Genomic DNA, 25,855 nt, shown 5'->3' with positions numbered 1-25,855 from the left:
ATGGGTCAAAGTAACAGACATTGAGATATGAGGGTACGAAGTTCATAAAGTGGCTATGTTCGGGTGTGGATTATGAGTGGATATGAGGATGGATTGACCCTCATTTGGTGAGATTTTGCTGTGATTCTTTGCCTTAAGGGCCATCTATCACAGAGACACGGTGACAAGACAGACCGGAGTATCCAAGAGGGCTGTCTGTGACTGTGTTTAAGGCTGTTAATGCACCTGAGGAGTTTGCACTTGGTGCAGTTGGTTGGTGAAATCTAAGTTTAGAACTCATGACAAATTTGGGGTTTGTGCTCTATTATTTTTAACAGTTTGCCCAGAGGTTGGTACTTCTGGTCTTGTGTCACCTTGGAAGTCTCACAATTAAGTAATCAGCTTAGTTTGCAGCAAGGAAGATTTAGGCTACCTATTGGGAAAAACTTTCTAACTAGAAGGATAATTAAGCAGTGGAACAGGTTACCTAGGGAAGTTGTGGAAACCCTGTTATTGCAGGTTTTTAAGAACAGGCTAGACAAATACCTATAGGGATGGTCTAGGTATATTTAATCCTACCTCAGCACAGAGGGATGGACTAGATGATCTCTTGAGATCTCTTCCAGCCCTACATTTCTATGAGCTTCTGCAGCATGAACTAAAGGATCCTCCAGCTGGGTGCTGTATAAGATTCAAGTCATTGCTGGATCAGTCCCAGAGGGGCCACGCAACACTGAGCGATGGGCTATAAAAGCACTTGAAAACAGGGGTCTAGCTGAAAGTGCTTTCTCTGCCAAAACTATAGCGCCAAGCTCTGATATTCTGATATTTCAAATGTTATATGCAAATGTTAAAAAAAGAATTTGGACAAACTTTTGACCCTTTGGATCAAAGTGGAAGGAAACAGCAGCTTCAAAGACATGTGCCAAAATTACACTGTGATTTAATTTAAAATATTCCTTAAAGGCTGCTTTCCCAGCTTTGCACCCACACCTGGATCCCAGCAAGGAACAGCCAGTTCACAATTAATCTCTGGCCCTGGATCAAGCCAGGGCTGAGCTCAGAGACATATGAACTATTTACACAGCTTAGCCAACATGTTCACTACAGCTTCCTATGAAACTATTTCTTGATCATACCCCCAGGATGACTTCTTTGGCCCTTGCTTCTTCTTACCGCCAAGAGCATCCTAGGCTTTTCATGCTGTCTCCAATTTCACCACAGTGAGCTTGAATGAGTGTCCTTTGCAAACCAGCCAAATACACTTCCCTCTCGTTCCAGCTCCCCCAGTGTCTCGTGTTAGTCACAGTCAATCACATTTATAAAAGGCTGGGACAGGCTGGGACAAAGGGAGTGGCTTGCACCACTGGGTGCAAGGTGCAACTTATTTTATAAGATAAGAGGAGCTTTGAGATGACACTGCCGATACACAGGAGAACAAGAGACAGGTGCAAACCCTCGTCCCATCCCTGGGAGTTCATGCATCGGGAGGCAGATATGGGAAAACCATCAATGAGGGTCTCATGATTTTTGTAATCTTGAGGGGAAGCCACACACACGCACATAGCTCAGAGTGGGAGAATTATGCCTCCATCTTCTTCCTGACAGCGAAGAGAAAGGCTCCAGTCCTGGCACTGGAGGAGAGGGAGGGAATTGCCATTGTTGCCCGTTGATGGCTGTATATTATCTCTGTATATTTTTGTACACAGCCATAGGCGGCGAGTTATATGGGCCCGTGGTGCCCATGCTCCACCAATATTCATAAAGGTGGGCCCAGCTCCACCAATGTTTGGGCCCCAGGCCCCGTGCTTTGGGAGGCCCCGCACCATGGGTCGGCTTTGAGCAGGGGGTTGGACTGGATGCCCTCTTGTGGTCCCTTCCAACCCTGATATTCTATTAAAAAAAAAAAAGTGGGGCACTCTCACCTTGGGGGCAGCTCCCCCGCCTCCCCCAGGCAGCTCCACCCATCCCCAGAGTCTCTGCGTACTGCGGAGAGGCCCCAACGCTGACCTGGCTCCCAGACCATTGGCCGGGAACCCCAGCCAATGGGAGCTGCAGGGGCCGGCGCCAGAGCTGCCTGGCCACGGCTCCACAGCAGGGCGGCAGAGGGAGCCACAGGCAGAATGAGCCCCAGGAGTCTATCCCTGTCAGAGACACACAGACACAGCCGGGGGTTCTGGGGACAGACAGATGGAGCCATGGGTGGGGAAAGGAGCAGCGATGGGCACCCTGGGGCTGACATAAAATACACAGTACAGAGGGGGCTTCCTGAGTGGGCTATAGCAACACCCCTCACTCCCCCCCCGCAGAGCAGACCCGAGCTGCGGCTGGCTCCGTCCATCACTCCCCCCCCCGCCCCACAGAGACCCACACAACCCTCTGCCCCCTGCCAAGAGACCTCCAACGGCCTATGGGCCCCTGTCACCCCTCTCCAGAGATCCCCCATTTTGTGCCAGACAACTCCCCTCCCCCACTGCCTCCCCTGCTCCAGAGCTCCCTACAATCTCCCCCTTTGCCTCCCGCCCACCCAGCCCACTGACTGGGAGGCTCCCAGTCTATTGGCCTGCGCGGCCAATGGGAGCTGCACCTGAGGCAGGGCACCTGCTTGCAGATGCAGACCTGCCTGGCGGTTCCCTCACAGCAAGGGGAGGGGGAGCCACAGGTGAGCAAGCCCCAGTCTTCATCATCACAGGCACAACAATTCTCTGGGTATTTAATTTCACTGAGGCAAGTAATTCAATCTACTTTTCCTTTCCAGACAGTTTGTGGCTTTTCCTGTAAGAAAACTACAGGCCAGTCAGCCTCACCTCAGTCCCTGGAAAAATCATGGAGCAGGTCCTCAAGGAATCAATTATGAAACACTTAGAGGAGAGGAAAGTGATCAGGAACAGTCAGCATGGATTCACCAAGGGGAAGTCATGCCTGACTAACCTAATTGCCTTCTATGACGAGATAACTGGCTCTGTGGATGAGGGGAAAGCAGTGGATGTGTTATTCCTTGACTTTAGTAAAGCTTTTGATACGGTCTCCCACAGTATTCTTGCCGCCAAGTTAAAGAAGTATGGGCTGGATGAATGGACTATAAGGTGGATAGAAAGCTGGCTAGATTGTCGGGCTCAATGGGTAGTGATCAATGGCTCCATGTCTAGTTGGCAGCCGGTTTCAAGCGGAGTGCCCCAAGGGTCAGTCCTGGGGCCAGTTTTGTTTAATATCTTTATTAATGATCTGGAGGATGGTGTGGACTGCACTCTCAGCAAGTTTGCAGATGACACTAAACTAGGAGGCATGGTAGATACACTAGAGGGTAGGGATCGGATACAGAGGGACCTAGACAAATTAGAGGATTGGGCCAAAAAAAACCTGATGAGGTTCAACAAGGACAAGTGCAGAGTCCTGCACTTAGGACGGAAGAATCCCATGCACTGCTACAGACTAGGGACGGAATGGCTAGGTAGCAGTTCTGCAGAAAAGGACCTAGGGGTCACAGTGGACGAGAAGCTGGATATGAGTCAACAGTGTGCTCTTGTTGCCAAGAAGGTGTGACGATGCAGTTCTGGCGGAACCCAACTGAGAGTGCCAACTCAGGACAAATTGCTCAAACAGGGCAGTTACAGCCCAAGGCTGGGGTTTTTCTACCTCTAAGGCAAACCAAACCAGCCAGACTAAGAGGACTTCAGTCTCACCCCACTGGCTAACCGCAAGTCTCACAAGCAATTTCCTTAGACACTCCAGTTTTCCAGTATCACCACCAGTACCACTCGTTATGGGGACAAATGGTTATGAAAACCAATACCCAAGTAAAAGAAAAAAAAGGTTCCCCTGATCCCAAAGGTTCCCCTGATCCCCAGACCCGGGTCAATATACAAATCAGATCTTACCCACAAATCACGCTGTTGCCAATCCTTTAGAATCTAAAATCTAAAGGTTTATTCATAAAAGGAAAAAGATAGAGATGAGAGTTAGAATTGGTTAAATGGAATCAATTACATACAGTAATGGCAAAGTTCTTGGTTCAGGCTTGCAGCAGCGATAGAATAAACTGCAGGTTCAAATCAAGTCTCTGGAACATCCCCAGCTGGGATGGGTCATCAGTCCTTTGTTCAGAGCTTCAGTTGTAGCAAAGTCCCTCCAGAGATAAGAAGCAGGATTGAAGATAAAATGGAGATGAGGCATCAGCCTTATATAGTCTTTTCCAGGTGTAAGAACACCTCTTTGTTCTTACTGTGGAAAATTACAGCAAAATGGAGTCTGGAGTCACATGGGCCAGTCCCGGCATACTTTGTTGAGTCTCAAGGCATATTTGCCTTTTCTCAATGGGTCCATTGTATAGCTGATGGTTCTTAATGGGCAGACTAGGCAGAGCTAACACCAGCTTGTCTGGGATGTCACCCAGAAGCACAGCATAAGTTTGAAATACAGACATTATAGAGCCAATAGTCATAACTTCAACTATAAAACTGATGCACACATATAGACAGCATAATCATAACCAGTAAACCATAACCTTGTCTTAGACACCCCATTTGACCCTCTTTATACAGGATTTGGGTGTCACTACAGGATCTTGGTTGCAGCAATGATCTATATGGTCCCAGATTATATCAATGTCACACCCCCAACGCAACATTGATGCAGGAAGTGATGACACAAACATCGCTGACTGCATCCCAAGCGCTCCCCTGTAGGAATGCATAGCTCCCGAATCGCCAGCCCACGGGCGCGGCAAACTGCTCCCATGGCAACGAGGCAGGAGTGACCTTCAATCCAGCGTTTGTGTTTGGGAAAGTTATTTGGCTGATTTGATTGTTTCCTCGCAGCTGGTGTTCACGCGCTCGAGAGATGGGTTCGTTATCTTATGTGCATGTATACTGCCTGGCGTTTCTATGCGCAGGAATGTAACCACTAAGAAGTGTTGTAAACAAAGCAAGGAGAGAAATAAAAACCCCAGGAAAAGTTTTCCTGGAGGCTTTTTGCTTGAGGCTTTTAAAGCTCTCTGGCTACCAACAAACCTGGCGTTCTGTTTCCTTTCCTGTGTCGTCACCACACTCCCCATCCTTGGGTCTATCTCACTACAGCTAGTATTGGGTTAGAAGCCATACCAGTGTATAACAGAAATGGTTGTCAAAGTCATGTTCAATAACATGATTGAACCTCTTTACAAACTCAAGGTAAAACTTAGTTAGAACAATAGTGGATTGGATCTGCTCTTGCAGCAGGATTCCTGTATGTCTCACGTGATCTTGCCAAGAGCTAAAGAAAACAGCTTCTTTATCCATACAAGCTCTGGCAAATATTTGGAACCCAATTAACATCAAGTTAATGTAGATATTAAGGTTGTTTATAGTACAGGAATCTTGGCATTTAGCCATGAAAGCAATATGGTAGTGTGCCTCGGTTTCCCTTTTTATACAGCACATTAGGTCTGGAATGTCTTTTCCCCTGCGAAAAGTTCCAATACTCTGAGGGTCTATTGTAATTATGCAAAGTGTGGGCCATTAATGGTGGTTTGGAATCTTGATGACTCCCATTAACCAGGACAATTGTCTGCAGATGGGTGTGTTTTACCTGTAAATCTTCCTGTATACGTGTGTGCTGGCAAGTGGACAATGAAGTCTTGCAGTGACATGCGATCATGTCACCTGAACTGGAATCCATCTTTAATCTGGTGTCTTTCCATTGAGAAGGAGGGAGTGGGAACCCAGAGAGGGACAAAAGGATACCCCCCTTATGCAAAAGATATATAAAGGGGTGGAACAGAACAAAGGGAGGAGAGGAGCCATCATGAAGAGTCCCCTAGCTACCACCTAAGCTGGAACAAGAGCTGTACCAGGGGAAAGAATTGTGCCCAGGCCTGGAAGGTGTCCAGTCTGAGGAAAAAACTTACTGAAGCAGGGTGAGATTATCTGTATTCAGTTTGATTAGAACAAAGTAAGTCACCAAGCAAAATAAAATAAAATGTGCAAATCTATGTCTGTCAGTTACTACTTGGAACCACTTAAATCCTACTTTCTGTATTTAATAAAATCACTTTTTACTTATTAATTGACCCAGAGTATGTATTAATACCTGGGGGAGCAAACGGCCGTGCATATCTCTCTATCAGTGTTATAAAGGGCAAACAATTTATGAGTTTACCCTGCATAAACTTTATACAGGGTAAAACGGATTTATTTGGGTTTAGACCCCATTGGCAGTTGGGCATCTGTGTGTTAAAGACAAGAGCACTTCTGTTAGCTGCTTTCAGGTAAACCTGCAGCATTGGGGCAAGTAATTCAGACCCTGGGTTTGTGTTGGAGCAGACAGGAGTGTCTGGCTCAGCAAGACAGGGTGCTGGGGTCTCAAGCTGGCAGGGAAGACGGGGTAGAAGCAGGGGCGGCTCTATGTATTTTGCAGCCCCAAGCACGGCAGTCAGGTGGCTTTTGAAAGCATGCCTGCAGGCGATCCGCTGGTAACGCGGATTTGGCGTTATGCCCGTGGGAGGTCCGCTGGTCCCACGCCTTCGGCGTACCCGCCGCCGAATTGCCGCCAAAGCCGCAGGACCAGTGGACCTCCTGCAGGCATGACGCTGAAGGCAGCCTGACTGCTGCCCTCATGGCGACCGGCACGCCACTCCCTGCGGCTTGCCACCCCAGGCACGCGCTTGGTGCGCTGGTGCCTGGAGCTGCCCCTGGGTAGAAGTAGTCTTGGCACATCGGGTGGCAGCTCCCAAGGGGGTTTTTGTGATCCAACTCGTCACACCAGTGTCTTGCCCAACTGCTACAGTGAGACTGTGGCTGTTATTCCAGACCATTGGCTGGAGCAGCAGCTGTAGGAAGAGTGCTGTGCAACAAACCCTCCACCTTGGCCCTTGGTGAAGGGTGGATTTCACCTCCCAAATCGCTCTTTGTGCCCTCCACAGCAAGAAACAGTGAAAAAAATAAGGAAAAAATGGGAAAGGTTAAAGCAGTGGCTCTCAACCTTCCCAAACTACTGTACCCATATCTGGAGTCTGATTTGTCTTGCTTACCCCAAGTTTCACCTCACTTAAAAACCATTTGCTTACAAAATCAGACATAAAAATACAAAAGTGTCACAACACACTAATACTGAAACATTGCTACTGCCTCATTTTAACATATAATTATCAGATAAATCAATTGGAATATAAATATTGTACTTACATTTCAGTATGATACTTGAGTCTGTTTTTCACTTGTGAGCCTTGTCTGAAGCCCAAGCCCTGCTGCCCAGGGCTGAAGCATGTAACTTAGCTTTGCGGAGACTCTGTGGCATGTGGGCCGGGGTAACTGCCCTGCTTGCCACCCCCTATGGCCAATCCTGCACTTGTGACCCCCCTAAACCTGTCCTGTGACCCCCACTCAGGGTCGCAATCCCAGATTGAGAAACACCGATCTAGATGAGTTGAGTACCCACTGGAAGACCTCTGCATACCCCAAGGGTTACATGTACCAATGGTTGAGAACCACTGGGTTAAAGTAAACAAGGACCCTGCCTGCGGGGACACCACAACCAGCCATCTCTGGGACGTAAGGGAAGATCACAGTCTGTTCCTCACCCATCCCAGGCCTCTCCCCAGGCCCTGGCTATGCTGCAGTGACACCATGAATCAGACACTGTTCTGGTGGTGGCCAGACACCCTCAGACGCTAGGTGGCAGTGACCCCTCTCCCCAGTGTCTCCCCTCTTATTGGGATCACGTCCCCCCTCTGAGTCCAGCCTGCAGGGCTGGCTCCAGCTGTTTTGCCGCCCCAAGTGGCAAAGCGAGGGGAAAAAAAAAAAAAGATAAAGCCGATCGGCGGCAGCTCAATCACGCTGCTTCATTCTTTGGTGGCAATTTGGTGGCAGCTCAAAGAGGAAGAGAGGGACTGAGGGACCCGCCGCCAAATTGCCGCCGAAGACCCAGACATGTTGCCCCTTTCTATTGGCCGCCCCAAGCACCTGCTTCCTTCACTGGTGCCTGGAGCCGGCCCTGCCAGCCTGCAAGGCCTCTTGTCCAGCGACTTCTCCCTGTGCTGAGCCCTCTGCCAAGGGCACCCCTCACTCTCTGTAGCTGCTAGCCATGCTCGGCTCCGGTGTTACTTGTGGCACAGCCGGTGTCTGCTCCCCAGGTCTGGGCCCGCAGCTCCCGCTGCAGCTCAACCCTAGTTCCCCGTCGGCATGGCTGGTCTGTGCTGCACCAGCTCCTGTCTCTGGGCCCTGGTCTGCTACAGCTCCACCTCCTCTGGTTCAGTGCTGCTGCTCTGCCCCCAGCTCAGCCCTGGCTGCTGCTCTCCCCTTAGCTCTGCCCTTCTCTGGCTCAGTCAGCTCCCGCTCACACATAGGGCAGGCCCTGGGCTCCTGACTGTCTCATTGGTCTACCTGCCATGTCAATCGGGCTGACCTGGAGCGTTGGCCTCTCCGAATTGGCCCTGGAGACTGTCAGTCTCGGGATCTTGATTTTTCTTCATCCCTTCCCCTTTCTTTTGGTACTGGGAGAGAGCCCCACTAAGTTTCCAGCAGCCTGCTGACATAAAGGAACAGAGTGCAAGGCCAGAGCTGAGTGACCTCTGGAAAGGATCACCTTAGCCAGCCCACTAGAGCTGAACTCACAACATCGGGGTTAAGTGGTGGTAGGGTGACCAGATCACACAGGTGAAATATCGGGACATGGGGGGGGAGGGGCAAAAACAAAAAAAACGGCCTGCCGGAGTCTCGACCGCCCTCCAGTGCTTGCACCGCCATACAGCTGATCAGCGCAAGCCTGGGAGGGAGGGGGGAGGAGGAGGAATGTGGGGTGCTTGGGGAAGAGGCAGGGCCAGGGTGGGGATTTGGGGAGGGATCCAATGGGGCAGTGAGGGGGCGGGGCTGGAGGCAGGGCCAGGGTGGGGATTTGGGGAGGGAGCCAATGGGGGAAGGAGGGGGCGGAGCCGGGGCGGGGGCACGATCGCGCTCCGCCTGTGAACGGAGGCAAAATATCAGGACAATTCGCGTCCCGACCAAAGGTACGTCGGGACGCGGGACAAATAAGCAAATATCGGGACAGTCCCGATAAAATCGGGACGTCTGGTCACCCTAAGTGGTGGAGCCTCTGGACTGGCCCCAGACCCTGGTGAGAGGGGCAGGGACAACATCAATGTGAGAAGTGATGCTATAGCGGTTCTTCACTGCAGTTTCAGAGGGCAACAACAGCTGAGTGGACAGCAAGAGTTACCACAGAGATGAAAGATAACGCAGCAGTAGCAGCCAGGTGTCTCTTCATGGAATCCAGTGGCACTTCCCCGAGGGGCTGGAGCCAGGCCTACCTGAGCTCACTCCTGGACTCTGGGACTTTGCTACCCTTTGAGAACAAACCGTGAGTAGGGGGCAACAGAAGAGGAAAGGGAAAAGTGACATGTTCAAGGGACCTTTGTTCATCAGCTGTTCACACCAACAGGTGAGGAAACTAGTCAAATGAGTACTGCCCTAGATACTGTGGGGATGGGTGTTCTACTTATTATTCATATAATCATATTCTTGATGTATTGTTGCTGTGTTTTCCCACATTCATGCTGTGTCGCTTAATATATATGCAGATTCCATGCTTGTGAGAGGGGTAAGGATGCCCAGGGAAGATATTTAGTTTTCCCAGGTTTCTGGGCTGGGACTGAAGCAGGTGCTGTTTGTTAATTTCAAGAGGATCCGTTAGATATTTGAACCTGTACCTTTTTGCTGCCCACACCTGGCAGAAGAGTTGTACATGGATGTTTCTAATTTGTTGCTTATTTGTTTGGAGACTGTTACAGACCATGACTCAACTAATCCTGTACTTTATTCTTTTCATTGATATATTCTGGGTTAATGCACAAGACTTCTCCCTTCTTTCAGTGTTGTGGCCGTCCCCATGCACTTTTCCGTGAGCCCACTTTTTAAGTCTGTCACAGGAATAATTGCATTATAACCTTCAGTAACAGCTTTAGTTACCTCAGATGGTGCATGCAGCAAGAAGTATTCTATCCTGTGAGCGAAGGGCGGTGTATTCAGAGACCCAAAACCAAAGCTGTAAGTCTTGACAAAAACTTGTATTAGGAAGATAAAACTGGGGGTTGAATTGCTGAATCGTAATCCTCTAGCAACTCCTTCCTCTCTCTTCCTAGCCCAGGGCAAGCTGTACATCCATTCTGCCACTGAGCTCTACAATCAGACACAGGCAGAAAAGCACTGCTCACTGCATGCACCATTAGCCTTGCCAAATCTGTGCAAAGTTCCTGCAGCCCCAAAGTCTGTGGTGGATCTCTGCCAGCCAGGTTTGCTCCTCACCCTCTCTAAGGGCTTCATGTTTACACTTAGAGTTACCATACGTCCGTTTTTTCCCGAACATGTCTGGCTTTTTGGTAATCAAACCCCCGTCTGGGGGGAATTGCCAAAAAGCCGAACATGTCCGGGAAAAATACCGTCGGCCGGGCACTTCCCCTCCCGCGGCTGCTGTGCTCCTCCCCTGACTCTTCGGCTCTGTTAAGAGCCGAGCTGCCCAAGCGCTACCGGCTTCGGGCAACCCCCATGCCTCCGGACCCTGAGCTGCCGGCCGGGCACTTCCCCTCCCGGGCTCTGGGGGCGCAGGGTCCAGAGGCATGGGGGCTGCCCGAAGCCGGTAGCGCTCGGGCTGCTCGGCTCTTAAACAGAGCCAAAGAGTCAGGGGAGGAGCACAGCCACCAGAGCCCGGGAGGGGAAGTGCCCGGCTGGGGGCGCAGGGTCCGGAGGCATGGGGGCTGTCCAAAGCGCGAGCGCTACCGGCTTCACGGTTTGCCGGGCAGCCTCCAGACCCTGCACCCCAGGCTGGGCGCTTCCCCTCCCGGGCTTCAGCTGCGCTGGGGAAGCGCCGGCCAGGGGCGCAGGGTCTGGGGGCTGCCCGGCAAACCATGAAGCTGGTAGCGCTGGGGCAGCCCTTTTTGCGTGGCTGGGAGGGAGGAGGGGGAGTTAGGGCAGGGACGGGGGTGGGAAAGGGATGGGGCCAGGGCCCCATGGAGTGTCCTCTTTTTTTATTTTTTAAATATGGTAACCCTATTTACACCTAATTGGAAAGAACAGTCAGCATGAGAAGCTATTTCTGTATATACCCTGCACCGGGCATTGATATCTTTTAAAAAGGCCACAAAGCAGAATTTTAAACCTTAAGTCTCACAGGGTGAGAAAAAGGGAGGTGGGAGTGAGTGGAGAAAACAAAAAATCTGCTCTGGAAAGAAGAGACAACAACTAAAAAGCAAAGCAGGGTGGCTTCTTGTCATTGCACTATCACAGGCTTTTCACAGCTCTGCATTATGTGATATTGAGCTGTTATGACAGGTTTCAGAGTAGCAGCCGTGTTAGTCTGTATCCGCAAAAAGAACAGGAGTACTTGTGGCACCTTAGAGACTAACAAATTTATTAGAGCATAAGCTTTCGTGGACTGCAGCTCACTTCTTCGGATGCATCCAAAGAAGTGGGCTGCAGTCCACGAAAGCTTATGCTCTAATAAATTTGTTAGTCTCTAAGGTGCCACAAGTACTCCTGTTCTTTTTGAGCTGTTATGTCTCTGTAACCCAGGCAAAGCAATGTTATAATCTGTCTGTTTGTTTCTATCATGACAATGAGGGAGTCCCTTTTTCTCTTCCTCTTCATTATGACATTTCACAGATTCTCAGTTCAACCAGTGCTTTTATACCAAAGGCCCTGTTTGTTGCAGAGGCAGTACGCTGCAGACAGCACATGTAATGTGGCCAGACCCATCACTGGTGTAAATCAGCACAGCTCCATGGCAGAGCCGTGCCAATGTTGCTCACAATCTGACCCCACGGTTCACCCTTGGTTAAAAATTATATGCTGGTCTGGTTACTAGAATGCCTTAGTGGTGGTGATTGAGTTTGAGTCTTGAGTAGGTTTAACATGAATTTTCAAGGAATAGACATTTCCTCCAAGACTATTGTCTTTCAAATTCCTCAATTCCTGTCTCAAGAGTTTGACTAAATATTCCACCTTCCAAAGGGGTCACTGCCACCAGCATGGATGAATGCAGACCTGAGGCTACTTTAACTGGCCAAGAGGAGGGAAGCAGAGATGGTATAATGCCCATCTTTGCCCACGTGACTGCGCAGGTCCTGCTCCAGAAAGCGAAGATCTGAACCAACAAGTTTAGAGGCAGGAAAGAACCTCCAGTTTTCATAAGAACCTCCAGTTTTCAATGACTATTAGAGATTATCTGCAGGAAGCAAATTTGGAGCTTATCAATGCCAGTATTACACTGGCGAGCTGATTAATGGGCCAGCTGGGTGCATGGGCCAGCGCTGCTTGCTGGAGGTGATAAAGACTGTAGGAGATCCCACCCTTGAAGGAATCTAACGTGGCAAGAATCCCAACATATATTTCTATGAAAATCGGCCCCCTTGGTAAAAGGAATGTGCCTTACAGGATTGGTGAAAAAATGCTGAAGAATAAGAATAGACTTGGTCTTCTCCTAGTTTACATAGAAACCTGTAAGATTAATGTATATGCACATGATGTCTTACTCCACATAACTGTTGCAGAGATCATTGCTGGCCATAACAGACCCAGTTTCTGCCACTCTTGAGCTGCAAGGTTAAATTCTCTATATCTCATTAACAGGTACATTTTCAAAGACAATGAACCAAATATTTACCTTTTGCTTAGCACCATCTGGCTCTCTATTTACGTTCTGCAGTTTATAAGTAGGCTTGTCACCTTATCAGGGCCATCCATAGGATTTATGGGGCCCTATGCAATATTATTAAACTGGTGTCCCTAGGGGCCAGCTGTGACGCCTAGGGAGCGGGCTGCTGCCCAGGGCTGTGTACACATACCCACAGGGGCCAGCATGGGAAGATGTTTGTAGGACTGTTTATGACTGAAATATAAAAAGCAAACATTAAAATTCTCTGAATCATTACCAGGTGGCAGAGGGAGAACATGGTTTCCAGAGCATGACAGACCATTGTTTTTCAAGCTCTCAGACAGTGTTTTCCCCAGGAATTGAAATTGGGGGGAGGGGGTCGAATTTACAGGGTGGGGTATCAGGGCCGATGAGATATATAAAAGAGATATTAATAAAATAAATGTTTTGTTAGGATAATGCAAATTTAACATAAAGATAATGCAAGTTACACCAAAACACATAACAGGTCTAGATTTCTAAAAATATATCATTTAAAAAAAAATGTATCTAATTTAAATTGACTTTTGAAAAGTAAGCCATCATGGAATAAGAGGGAAGTCCTCTCATGGATCAGTAACTGGTTAAAAGATGGGAAACAAAGGGTAAGAATAAATTATCTGTTTTCAGAATGATAAATAGTGAGAGATAATAAAGAGAGATAAATAGTGGTGTCCCTGAGGGGTCGGTACTGAGACCATTACTGTTCAACATATTCATAAATGATCTGGAAAAATGGGTAAACAGTGAGGTAGCAAAATTTGCAGATGATACAAAACTATTCAAGATAGTTAAGTCCCAGGCAGACTGCTAAGAGTTACAAAGGGATCGCACAAAACTGGGTGACTGGGCAACAAAATGACAGATGAGATTGTTTTACAATGTGCATTACTTTGCATTTATCAACACTGAATTTCAACTATACATACAAAATGATGGAGTCTGAATTAGCTGTTAACACTCAAGAAAGAGATCTTGGAGTCATTGTGGATAGTTCTCTGAAAACATCCACTCAGTGTGCAGTGGCAATCAAAAAGGCAAACAGAATGTTGGGACTCATTAAGAAAGGGATAGATAAAACAGAAAATATCATATTGCCTCTATATAAATCCATGGTATGTACACACCTGAATACCGTGTGCAGATCTGGTCACCCCATCACAAAAAAGATATATTGGTATTGGAAAAGGTACAGAGATGGGAAACTAAAATGATGATTAGGGGTATGAAACAGGAGGAGAAATTAAAATGACTGGAATTTTCAGCTTAGAAAAGAGATGACTAAGGGGGGATATGATAGAGGTCTATAAAATCTTGACTGGTGTGAAGAAAGTGAATAAGGAAATGTTATTTAATCCTTCACATAACACAAGAGCTAGTAGTCAAACAATGAAATTAATAGGCAGCAGGTTTTAAAAAAACAAAAGGAAGTACTTCTTCACACAAGATAAAGTCAACCCATGGAACTCTTTGCTAGGGGATGCTGTGAAGACCAAAACTATAACAGGATTAAAAAAAGAACTAGATAAATTCCTGGAGAATAGGTCCATCAGTGGCCATTAGCCAGGATGGGGAGGGATACAACACCATGCTCTGAGTGTCCCTAGCCTGTTTGCCAGAAGCTGGGAATGGGCAACAGGGGATGGATCACTTGATGATTACCTGTTCTGTTCATTCCCTCTGAAGCACCTGGCCTTGACCACTGTCGGAAGACAGGATACTGGGCTATATGGACCATTGGTCTGACCCAGTATGACCATTCTTATGTAAAAATTAATTATAATAAAAATGTTTAGTACAGAAACTCCCCAACATAATCACCTCTCAAGATATCAACGATGTGAGATAACAACCTTGGCAAATAATGCATTTTAAAAATCTTGGCCTACTAGGAAACATATTTATATAAGTTTCCATTCCCAGTCACAAATCTAGCATTCTGGAGCAAAGTCACTAAAATATAGTCCAACAAACAAATGTTTATTTAACGTGCCCCTCACTTTTCCCTCCACCACACCGCACTCACCAGTGTTGTCCTTGGTCAGTGGAGACTGAGTACATCTCCCAGGTATGGGACAAGAAGGCACCTTGCTTGTTCCTCCAGCTGTTCACTGTTCGCTCTGGCCACTGCTGTTCATTGTGCCACCACTCTGTTGCCAATGACCCTGCGCAGTCACCTTCTGCTGCCACCTGCCACTGTGACCTCTGCGAGTTGGTCTCTTGAGGTTCCACCCAGCTCTCAGTGATTTCAGCTGAGCTCTCAGTGGGGGAACCTTGCTGCTAGTGCAGTCTGGGCCATCTCTTCCCCAGAAACACTGTCCGCATGGTAGGACTAAGGACTTAGACCTGATTATCAGTGATTTCAGCTGCAGTGGTCACTTAACAGAACAAAAGACTATCTATGGAGTCTAATCAGCTCTGTCTTTAAACAGTGGAGAGGGACAGGTCCCCACCCTCTCTCTTGATGCCCTCAATCAGCACAGGCTAAGTACAGTTCTGCTGCCCTTTACTCATACAATAAGAACAACAACATTTCCCTTCTCTCCCCTCCCCCCCGCATTCAAGTGGATTTGTAACCCAACCCCAGCCAAAATCTATCACTTGGGCAACACAGCTCTGTTTGCTGGATACCTAGGTAGATTAGGTGTGAATGTAAATACAATCTGGTCCTGAAGCCTTCCGCCCCCAGCCCCAGCTCATCACTAGCTGTCAGGGAGAGCTCATTTAGACTTTGCTTACAAATCATAATTTGAAATTATTAGGTTGGCCAGCATCACTGAAATGAATGCACTGACATTGTCATAAAAAACAACAGCTGTATAAGGAAGCTAGTCTATGTTCATACTTTTCAAATCTATTATACTTTTTCAGATACACGTATTTTATCATACACTGTATATTGTGACAGGGCAAGGCCAGATTGCTATAGAAAAGTAGTGGGAGATAGCTATATTAGCCCCAGGTTAAACAAATCCCTGGTACCAGGTGTGGCAAAGTACCTTCTTCTCCTCAGCAGGCTCAGTCCTTTTTAGCCTTGGAGACTCAGGCTTGGGCAAAGCAAATCCTCGTAGGTAGCACAGGGTCTGGCTATACCTTCCCTCAGTCAGTCCCTTGTGCTTGTTTATCTTCCCTTCTGTTAGAACAAAGGCCATATACTCGCCTATTATCCCAGCTGTTCCCCATGGCTATAAACTCCCTTTCCCATATATGAACATATAGCACGACAATCAATCAAAGAGGCTCAACAAATGTATCCTATTTACAGCCCCAACAGATGTATTCTATTTACCCCTAAAAAGGAATTTAAAAATTCCTTTGGTCAGCAGAAAGTATGCACGTTAAGTCATTTGTTAATGGGTATAAAAAGGCTTGCTCTACGCTTGTAAGGTGTGCTCCTCCCTCTGGCATGAGTCGAGGGGGACACCCGCTCAGCTGACTGATCAATAAAGAACTTGAAGCCGTCTTCTAGACTCCCGTGCCTCCTTGGGGTAATTGGGCAGCTCCAGGGGGAAACGAGCCCATTTGGCTAACAAATGGCGACCACGAAGGGACTTCTCTCCCTGTAGAGGGCACTGACCGACGGCCGAGGGCGATTCCGAGGAGTGGCCACCTCGAGCGGTTGGTTTGCTCGGGCCTCGGATCGTCACAATCGGCCGGGGCGGCTGTGTCCTCTCTAAAGAGAACTCTGAAGGACACGGAAGCAAGACGGCTTCAGAAGAAGGGGAAGTCTGACTGCCGGACGCGGCCACTTCGGGCGGTAAGTGCGTTTACCTCCTGGGTTTGAGGAATAACGCCCCCGAGGTGTGGGTTGGACGGTGGAAATCCCCTAGGCAGCCCGTATAAGGGAAGGTATATTAACATTGTCGTAGTATTATAAGTGTATTGTCGTCGTGTTTGTAAGTAAAGGGAAAGCAGCCAATGGCCAATGAGCAACGTCACTAACTCCACTAGTCCATGGGCTGTTCCTAACAACTATTGGGACTTGGAGCAGCCTCAGGGATTGCTCTTGTTTGTGGGAGGGGTAATCTTGTTTCTCCTCTTGATGGTGTGTTGGAAGCCAAGATTGTAACTGATTAAGGGATCTGTGTAAAATGAGTGAGTGCTGCTGATAGGTCTGAGGCTTAAGCTGACTTCAGCCGCCCCAAGACTCCTGCGAGGGGAAACCCGGTGACCAGGATATCTTGATTGCAAGGGGGGTCAGCCGAACCTCGTGGCCCAGCGGATATCTGAGTTAAAACTAGATCCCTAAAAACCCCTTGATATCTTTGTCTTGAACAAACCCCTGGGTAGAACATAATGGGGTCCGGACAAAGCACCTTCTCCAGTACGCCCCTGGGGTGTATGCTGGAAAACTGGAAGGCGTTTAGACGCCAGGCTGATTATGGAATTGTATTATGTAAAGACAATCTTGTAAGATTTTGTACTCTTGAGTGGACAACCTTCGGGGTGGAATGGCCCGAGGGGGGAACACTCAAGCCAGAGATTGTACAAGCAGTGCATAGCATTGTGACCCGGGATGGGCATTGGGACCAATATCCCTATATAGATATATGGCAGGACCTCGTAGCCAATCCTCCCCCATGGTTACAGAAGTGTAAAATACAAACTATTAAAACCTTAATGGCCCGTGCCCCTGTTAGAAAATCCTGTCCCCCTGTTAAGAAATCCTGTCCTCCGACTGTGATTCCTTCTGCCCCTGATCCTATGCCCCCTCCCCCTTTGTATCCTGGCCTCCCCGTTCTGGCATCCTCACTTGAAATCCCCCCCCACATCTCTGAGGATAATGCCTCAGCTGAAAGGGGTGAGCCGAATCGCGAGGGCCTTTCCAAACAAGAGTCCCCTTCAACTCCTCTGAGCTCCTCAGTGTCTGACCGCACCAGGAGCAAGACTGGCCCCGTAACAAATCAAAACTCCGAGACGCAGTGGAGGATGTCGACTGATTATAACCCTGGGGACACTAGATTTACCCTTATTGGTTCCCCAGGCAAGAGTGGTGAGGTACACGAAATGCCCTTGCAGCAGAAATATTTATGTCCACTGCGGGAGGCTGTAGCCCCCGGTGGCAATCTCACTATGATATATGTCCCCTTTACCACTAGTGATCTATATAATTGGAAACAACAGAATCCCCCGTTCTCAGAGGATCCCGCCCCGCTGACAGCAGTGTTTGAGACATTAATTACGGCCCACAACCCTACTTGGGGTGACATGAGGGTCGCTCTTAACACTCTGTTAACCGCGGAAGAGAGGCGCTTAGTCCTCTCAAAGGCCCGTGAATGGGTAGCTGAGACGGAGGAAAGCTCGGCCGCAGTGGCTGCACGGCTGCCTGAAAGCCCTCCCGACTGGTCACATAATGCGGAAGGCCGGGCCCTCCATAGCCAATACGCCACGGCTATAGTACAGGGAATGAAACGCTGCATTAGGAAAACCCCAAATTGGGCCAAATTGTATAGTATAAGACAGGAAAAGAATGAGAACCCAGCTGCTTTTTATGAGCGGCTCTGTAATATCTGTAAAAGATATACAGACCTCGATCCTGAGGATATCAATGGGAAACGGGTGCTAATCCCCCTTTTTATTGGGCAGTCCTACGAGGACATTAGAAAGAAGTTGCAAAAATTGGAAGGGGCTTCGGGCAAAAATATAGAGGAACTTTTAGAAATAGCCATGAAGGTTTATGATCGGAGGGATGATGAGGAGCGAAAGAAGGGGGCCCGCGTTTTGGCCATGGCCCTGAGAGAAGGATATGCAGAAAGGGGGGACAAGGTTAAGGAGAAGCCAGGGCCACTTGGGAGGGGACGGGGCCCCCGCCTGGGTCGAAACCAGTGCGCTATCTGTAGGGAAGAGGGGCACTGGAAGAATGAATGCCCCCGGCGACAGGCCATGGGAAAGGGACGTAAAAACAAAACCCCGTCCCTTCCCATCCTTTACAACAACACGGAACGTTCAGGGGAGGGATCTTCCCCATAGGGAAGCCGAGGGACCCAGCGGCCCCTCCTGGCTGCGCAAGCCGCCAGTCTGGATCCCACGGTAAAAATTAATGTGGAGGGCCGCCCAATTGAAGCCCTTATTGACACTGGGGCCACTCTTAGTTTGCTCCCCCTTAGTAAGGCTCCCCGAGGTAGAGCTCGGGAATGTGCCATGGTACAGGGGATAGAGGGACAAACTACAGCTTTGGAAAAAACTTTGCCTCTCCTAGTAAAGGTAGGGGACCGCCAAATTTCCCACCAATTTGTTTGCAGCCCCTCTTGCCCCATCGCGCTGCTCGGACGAGATATTCTTACTAAATTACAGGCAGAAATCTCGTTTGATAAAGGGACTATGGAAGTTAGAATCCCTAAGCAGCAGTCCTCAAATTACCAGATGGCCCTGATAAGCGCTGGAAATCACTTCCCGGAGTATCGGGGGAGGAATGAAGAAAGCCAGCTGTCAGGGGTTAACCTTGAGGTTTGGGCAGAGGAGGGAGGCGTCACTCGAGCCCGGAATGCTTCACCAGTGCATATTTCCCTTAAGGAAGGAAGCAGCCCGGTTCAAATTCGACAATACCCTCTTAAGCTGACCACTAGAATCGGGTTAAAACCTCTGATTCAAAAGTTTCTGCAGTGTGGGTGGATCAGGGAAGGCACGTCCCCGTACAACACTCCGATAATGGGAGTGCCTAAGCCTAATGGGCAGTATCGGTTGGTCCAGGACCTGAGACAGGTTAACAAGTTAATAGAGGCTCCCTATCCAGTCGTCCCAAATCCCCATACTATTTTGGGCCAAGTTCCCAAAGAGCACAGTTGGTTCTCTGTAATAGACTTAAAAGATGCCTTCTTTTCCATCCCCCTTGATTTGGAATCTCAGAAACTGTTTGCCTTCGAGTGGGAGGATCCAGATACTCACTATAAGGCTCAATACCTCTGGACCGTGGTCCCACAGGGACTTACCTGTGCACCCGAGATTTTTGGCAGCCAGTTAAGAAGGGACCTTGCCCCATTCCTGGCTAGACACCCCTCATGTAACATAGTCCAGTATTGCGATGATTTGCTCTTAAGTACTAAAACAGAGGCAGCTTGTAAAGAGCAGACTATAAAGCTCCTTAATTACCTTGGGGCACAGGGGTATAAGGTTTCAAAGGAAAAAGCACAATTGGTTAGGCGACAGGTCACTTTTCTTGGGTATCATTTGTGCCAGGGAAGTCGTAGTCTGGGTAAAGAAAGAATCCAGGTGATACTCAATAACCCTCGACCTCAAAACCCCCGGGAGTTGAGGGCTTTCCTGGGGTTAACTGGATTTTGTCGACTCTGGATCCCTGACTACGGGGGAAGAGCCAAACCACTGTATGAATCCTTAACTAAAGAGGGTCTGCTTCATTGGACATGGACCAAAGAGATGGAAAAAGCATTTCGAGAGCTAAAAGAAGCCTTGGTTCAGCCTCCTGCTCTAGCCCTCCCCGACCCCCGGAGACCATTCACTCTATACGTTCATGAGAGGGGAGGGGTGGCTGCTGGAGTTCTATGCCAAAGGTCGGGACCAACCTGGCGACCCATTGGATACTACTCAAAGGTGTTGGACCCTGTCGCCAAGGGGTGGCCTGCCTGTTTACGGGCCGTTGCAGCGACCGCTCTCCTCGTACAGGAGGCTGAAAAATTGACCCTGGGAGGGGACACTGAGGTTGTGGTTCCCCACGGGGTGCCTCAAATACTGGGGACAGGCGCCGGGGAAAAGCATTTAAATCCCAGTCGACATACCAGATATGAAGTAGGGCTCTTGCTAGCCCCTAACCTAACCTTTAGGACAGTTAGCTCCATAAACCCAGCTACCCTGCTGCCTGATCCTGAGGTTTCCCATGAGACTAGCCCCACGCATGACTGTATTGAAGTTTTACAACAGGAAACCAAACCCCGCCCTGATCTCTCAGACTTGCCGTGGCCCAACCCTGAAATTGAGGGGTATGTTGACGGGTCCAGCTATGTGATAGATGGCAAGCGGTTTACCGGAGCCGCAGTAGTAATTAAGGACAAAGGAGTATACAAGTTTAAACTCAGCCCTAATTTGTCCGCTCAAGCGGCGGAGTTAGTGGCCCTAATCGAGGCTCTCCGGTTGGGAGCTGGAAAAACTATTAACTTGTATACCGATAGTCGCTATGCCTATATGGTGGTACATGCTCACGGGGCCCTGTGGAGGGAGAGGGGATTTATCACAGCGTCAGGCCAAAGAATTGCACATGGGAGTCTCATTAAAACACTCCTTGAGGCTTTGATGCTTCCCCTCCGGGTTGCCGTGATACATGTGCGTGCCCATGGAAGGGCCCCGGAGGCCGAGCAACGTAAATATAATCAATTGGTCGATCAGGCCGCAAAGGAGGCCGCACAGGAAGGGGCCTCATGGGTCCTCATGGTCCAAGATACAGAAGCTAAAAACCCCCCTCCCCGATATACAGCCGAGGAGGCGCGCCATGCACAGGCTGCGGGGGCCCGGCAGGTTCCCCCGGGATGGTGGAAATTACCAGGGGGGGAGATTTTTGTCCCCCGGCCGATACTTCAGGAAATTCTCCAGCACATACATAAAGAAGGGCATATGGGGTCAGGAGCAATGGTTGATTTGGCCACCCGATCCCTTAAGGGGCTGGGTATGCACATGGAAGCCCAGAGAATAGTTAGTAATTGCCCCGTCTGTCAACGAACTAACCAAAAGGGGTGTGGCCCTCCTGCCCCAATGGGAGGCCGGCCCTGGGCCATGTACCCTTTTCAGAGATGGCAGGTTGACTTTGCAGAAATGCCCCCTTGCAGGGGCTATAAGTACCTGCTTGTATTTGTGGATCAGCTTACGGGATGGGTAGAGTGTTACCCCACCCGGCATTGCCAGGCTCGGGCGGTTACTAAGGCCCTGTTGCATGAAATACTTCCCCGATTCCATCTCCCCGAAACGATTGAATCTGATCAGGGAAGCCACTTTACTTCACAAGTGGTCCAACAGGTGTCTCAGGCACTCGGTATACAATGGAGGTTGCATACCCCCTGGAGGCCGCAGAGCTCGGGCCAGGTGGAAAGAATGAATAGGACTCTCAAGGATACCGTCACTAAACTATGTACAGAGTCTAGTCTAAAATGGCTTGATGCATTACCACTCGCCCTTACCCGCATTCGAAGGGCCCCACGTAAGGGTCTTAAGCTCTCACCATTTGAGCTGGTCTTTGGGTTCCCTCCCCGAATCCTGATCCCGGGGTTCCGGGAAGATGTAAACTGGGAAATGGGAAAGGACTCCTTATGGAAGCAGGTCTCCGGGTTGCAATCTGTTTTGTTACAGCTGCATCGGTACGCGGTGCCTTTCCAAGCCCTTCCCCTGGACCAGCCCGCGCATCCGTTCCAGATCGGCGATCAGGTCCTTGTCAAGAAGTGGAGGCGTGACCCCCTTACACCACGGTGGGATGGCCCCTTTGCGAATGGACAATGGGCCCTAAAAGGCCATTACTGGATATGTGGGCAACACGCTTATCGGAGATTGCCTCCAAATTGGTCAGGAATATGTTATGTTGGGTACATTAGGCCCTTATTCTTTCTACTACCCCAAATTCAGGGAAATAAGTTAGGAATTAAGGTATATGACGATTTGATTAGGGAGCGGCGGTCTGTTGATTCCGCATTAACAGCTGGAAGCTCCCAAAAGTGGGGAGCTCAAGAGTGGCCCCCTGAAAGAATTATACAGCATTATGGTCCAGCCACATGGAATCCTAATGAGTGGATCTCAGGGGCAAGGGAGCCCATTTATAACTTGAATCGGATAATTAGGCTGCAAGCCATCTTAGAAATAATAACTAATCAGACGGCTGCAGCTCTTGATCTCTTGGCCGATCAGTCCACTCAGATGAGGAACGTGCTCTACCAGCACCATCTAGTTCTTGATTATTTGCTGGCAGAGGAAGGGGGAATCTGTGCAAAATTAAACGGATCCAATTGCTGTTTACAAATAGATGATAATGGAAAGGCGGTAAAACAGCTAACAAAAGAAATGAGGAAACTAGCCCATGTCCCAGTCCAAACATGGGGTGGGTGGAATACGGACTGGTTCCCGTCCTGGTTGCCGCAACTGGGATGGCTCCGAGAAGGCCTTTTTCTCTTTATACTCTTTACTACAACCCTATTATCCCTAGCTTGTTTTGCTCCCTGTGTAGTTGCATTAGTCCGACGAATGGCTAATCAAATTGTACGCCAACGCATGATGGCACTATATCAACCAGTTAAAGTTGAGGATTGGGGGCCATAGGGCTCTCAAAATGCTTTTAAGGGGGGAGAACCTTGTTAGAACAAAGGCCATATACTCGCCTATTATCCCAGCTGTTCCCCATTGCTATAAACTCCCTTTCCCATATATGAACATATAGCACGACAATCAATCAAAGAGGCTCAACAAATGTATCCTATTTACAGCCCCAACAGATGTATTCTATTTACCCCTAAAAAGGAATTTAAAAATTCCTTTGGTCAGCAGAAAGTATGCACGTTAAGTCATTTGTTAATGGGTATAAAAAGGCTTGCTCTTCGCTTGTAAGGTGTGCTCCTCCCTCTGGCATGAGTCGAGGGGGACACCCGCTCAGCTGACTGATCAATAAAGAACTTGAAGCCGTCTTCTAGACTCCCGTGCCTCCTTGGGGTAATTGGGCAGCTCCAGGGGGAAACGAGCCCATTTGGCTAACACTTCTGGGGACAGAGTGCAGCCTTCCTTGCTGGAAGGGTTCAGAGCCTTGCTGCACCCAGGCTACTGGCAGCTTCCCTGCTTCTCTCACTCTCCCCCCCCCCCTTCCATGCCGGGGAGGGTTTTAAAAGGTCTCAAGCAGTTGGAGCCAGCTGAACCTAATTAGTTCCCTGATAACCCCTTGCCCAGCTGAACCTTATTTCCCTGTGGTTATCTCTCCTCAGTGGATTGGGAGAGGCCTTTTAACCCTCTGGGACTAATTACTACCCCCCCCCCCTTTGTAGCTGTTTGTCCTGGGTTTGCCACATATACCCCCTCTCCCCCACTCAACACTACGGGGTTGGGCTACTTGGGTCAGAAAGCAGTGCACTCTCGACAGGCCATCCGCATTGCCATGTTGGGTTCCAGACCTACGTCGTACTGTGAAGTGGAAGGGTTGAAGCGACAGGAACCATCTTGTTACTCTCGTGTTCTTGTCCTTGTTTTGGTGGATCCACTGCAAAGGGGTATGGTCCGTGACAAGGGTAAACCTCCGTCCAAGTAGATAATAGCGGAGGTTTTCTATATCCCATTTTACCGCCAGGCATTCCTTCTCCACTACGACGTATTTCTGTTCCCTAGGTAGGAGCTTCCTACTGAGGAAGAGGATGGGGTATTCGTCATCTCCGACCAATTGTGAAAGCACTGTTCCCAGCCCTACTTCAGAGGCATCGGTTTGTAGGATAAACTCCTTCCCCCAGTCTGGGGCTATTAGTATGGGGTCTGTGCAGAGGGTCATCCTCAGATCTGCAAAAGTGCCTTCGGCTGCAGCAGACCATTTTACCATGTCTGGGCCCTGAGCTTTTGTTAGGTCCATTAATGGGCATGCCCTGGTGGCGAAGTGGGGAATGAACCACCTATAGTACCCCACTAGTCCCAGGAATGCTCTGACCTGTTTTTTCCAGAGTGGTCGGGGCCACTTCTGTATAGCTTCTAACTTGTTGAGCTGGGGCTTCACCACGCCCTTCTCCACTATATACCCAAGGTACTTGGCCTCAGCTAACCTGATCGAACATTTGGAGGGATTGGCAGTCAGCCCTGCCTTCCTCAGGGTGTCCAGGACTGCTTCCACCTTCTCCAGGTGCATCTCCCAATCGGGGCTATATATGATGACGTCGTCGAGATAGGCTGCCGCGTACTTTCCATGGGGTCGCAACAGTTTGTCTATTAGCCGTTGGAAAATAGCGGGGGCCCCAAGCAGCCCAAAGGGGAGAACAGTGTACTGATTTAGTCCTTCTGGAGTTGCAAAGGCTGTCATCTCCTTGTCGGCCTTGGCCAGGGGGATTTGCCAATAGACCTTGGTAAGATCAAGGGTAGACATAAACCGTGCCTTTCCCAATCTGTCAATCAGCGCATCTATCCTGGGTATAGGGTACGCATCAAATTGGGACACCTCATTGAGCTTGTGGAAGTCATTGCAGAACTTCATACTGCCGTCACACTTAGGCACTTAAAGCACGGAACTGGACCATTGGCTATGAGATTCTTCAGTGACTCCTAAGGCCAGCATTTTCCTGACCTCTGTCTTAATCTCTTCTCTCTTGGCCTCCGGGATCTGGTATGGCTTGACGTTCACCTTCACCTAAGGCTCTGTGAAGATGTGATGGTGAACCTCCGTAGTCCTGCCTGGCTTTTCCAAGAACACATCCTGGTTGCATTTGATCAGGCTGATCACTTCTGATTGTTGTTCCGGAGTCAACTCTGGAGGTATTCCCACCTGGTCGGGCTGGTTACTTTTAGGGGATGGTGCCCCTAGTGCAACCACCAGAGCTTCTCTATCCTGCCAAGGTTTCAGCAGATTTATATGGTAGATCTGCTCCAGGGCCAGCTTTAGCAAGAGTGGGGCCCGATTCTTGGGGGCGGGGCTTGCTAGAAGGCAAGCCCTGCCCCCAGGAATCAGGCTGCGCTCTGGCCGGAGCTCTGGCCGCAGTCACAAGGCTTGAGGCCGGGACGGAGCCACTGGGGCCAGGGCCGGCGCGTTTGGCCGGAACCGGGGCCCGCGCCCCGGGGCCCGAGCCGGGCCGGAGCCGCTGGGGCCGGGGCCGGAGCCACCGGGGCCGGGGGTGCTCAGCTGGCACCACTCGGCCAGGGCCAGGGCCCCAGGGCCCGAGCCGAGCTGGGCCAGAGGGGCCGGGGCCAGATCTGCCGGGGCCGGGAGTGTTCGGCTGGCACGCTCGGCTGGAACCGGGGCTGGTGCACTCAACTGGAACCAGTGCCAGTGCCCTGGCCGGAGCCATTTGGCCGGGCCAGGGCCGGAGGCAGCCGCTCGGGCAGGGCCGGACTGGGCCACACCACGCCTCCCCGGAGCCCTCCTCCTCGCGTTCCCCTCCGCCCCAGCTTACCTGCTGCTGCCCGCCTGCCCCTGCTTGTTTTCAGACTTCCCGCGAACATCTGATTCGTGGGAAGCAGAGGAGGGGGAGGAGCAGGGGGGCGGAGCCTTCAGGGGAGGGGAGAAGGGGAAGTGAGCTGGGGGAGGGGTGGACAGCTGCGGGGCCCTTTTAGG

The 25,855-nt window shown here is 49.7% G+C and overlaps 1 protein-coding gene across 1 annotated transcript in view; it reads right to left on the bottom strand.

The window, feature by feature from the left end:
* Window positions 1–24,781, bottom strand: part of GAL3ST2 (galactose-3-O-sulfotransferase 2) — a 37,378-nt gene extending 12,597 nt beyond the window's left edge. The window contains exon 1 of the mRNA XM_054039774.1: window positions 24,291–24,781. Coding sequence (XP_053895749.1) covers window positions 24,291–24,781 — 491 coding nt within the window. The remainder of the gene's footprint in view (window positions 1–24,290) is intronic.
* Window positions 24,782–25,855: the final 1,074 nt, after the last annotated feature.

This window comes from Malaclemys terrapin, chromosome 9, assembly GCF_027887155.1.
Source record: "Malaclemys terrapin pileata isolate rMalTer1 chromosome 9, rMalTer1.hap1, whole genome shotgun sequence".
Lineage (NCBI taxonomy): Eukaryota > Metazoa > Chordata > Testudines > Emydidae > Malaclemys > Malaclemys terrapin.
Note: the sequence above shows the minus strand (reverse complement) of the source record. Positions and strands in the feature narration are given on the sequence as shown.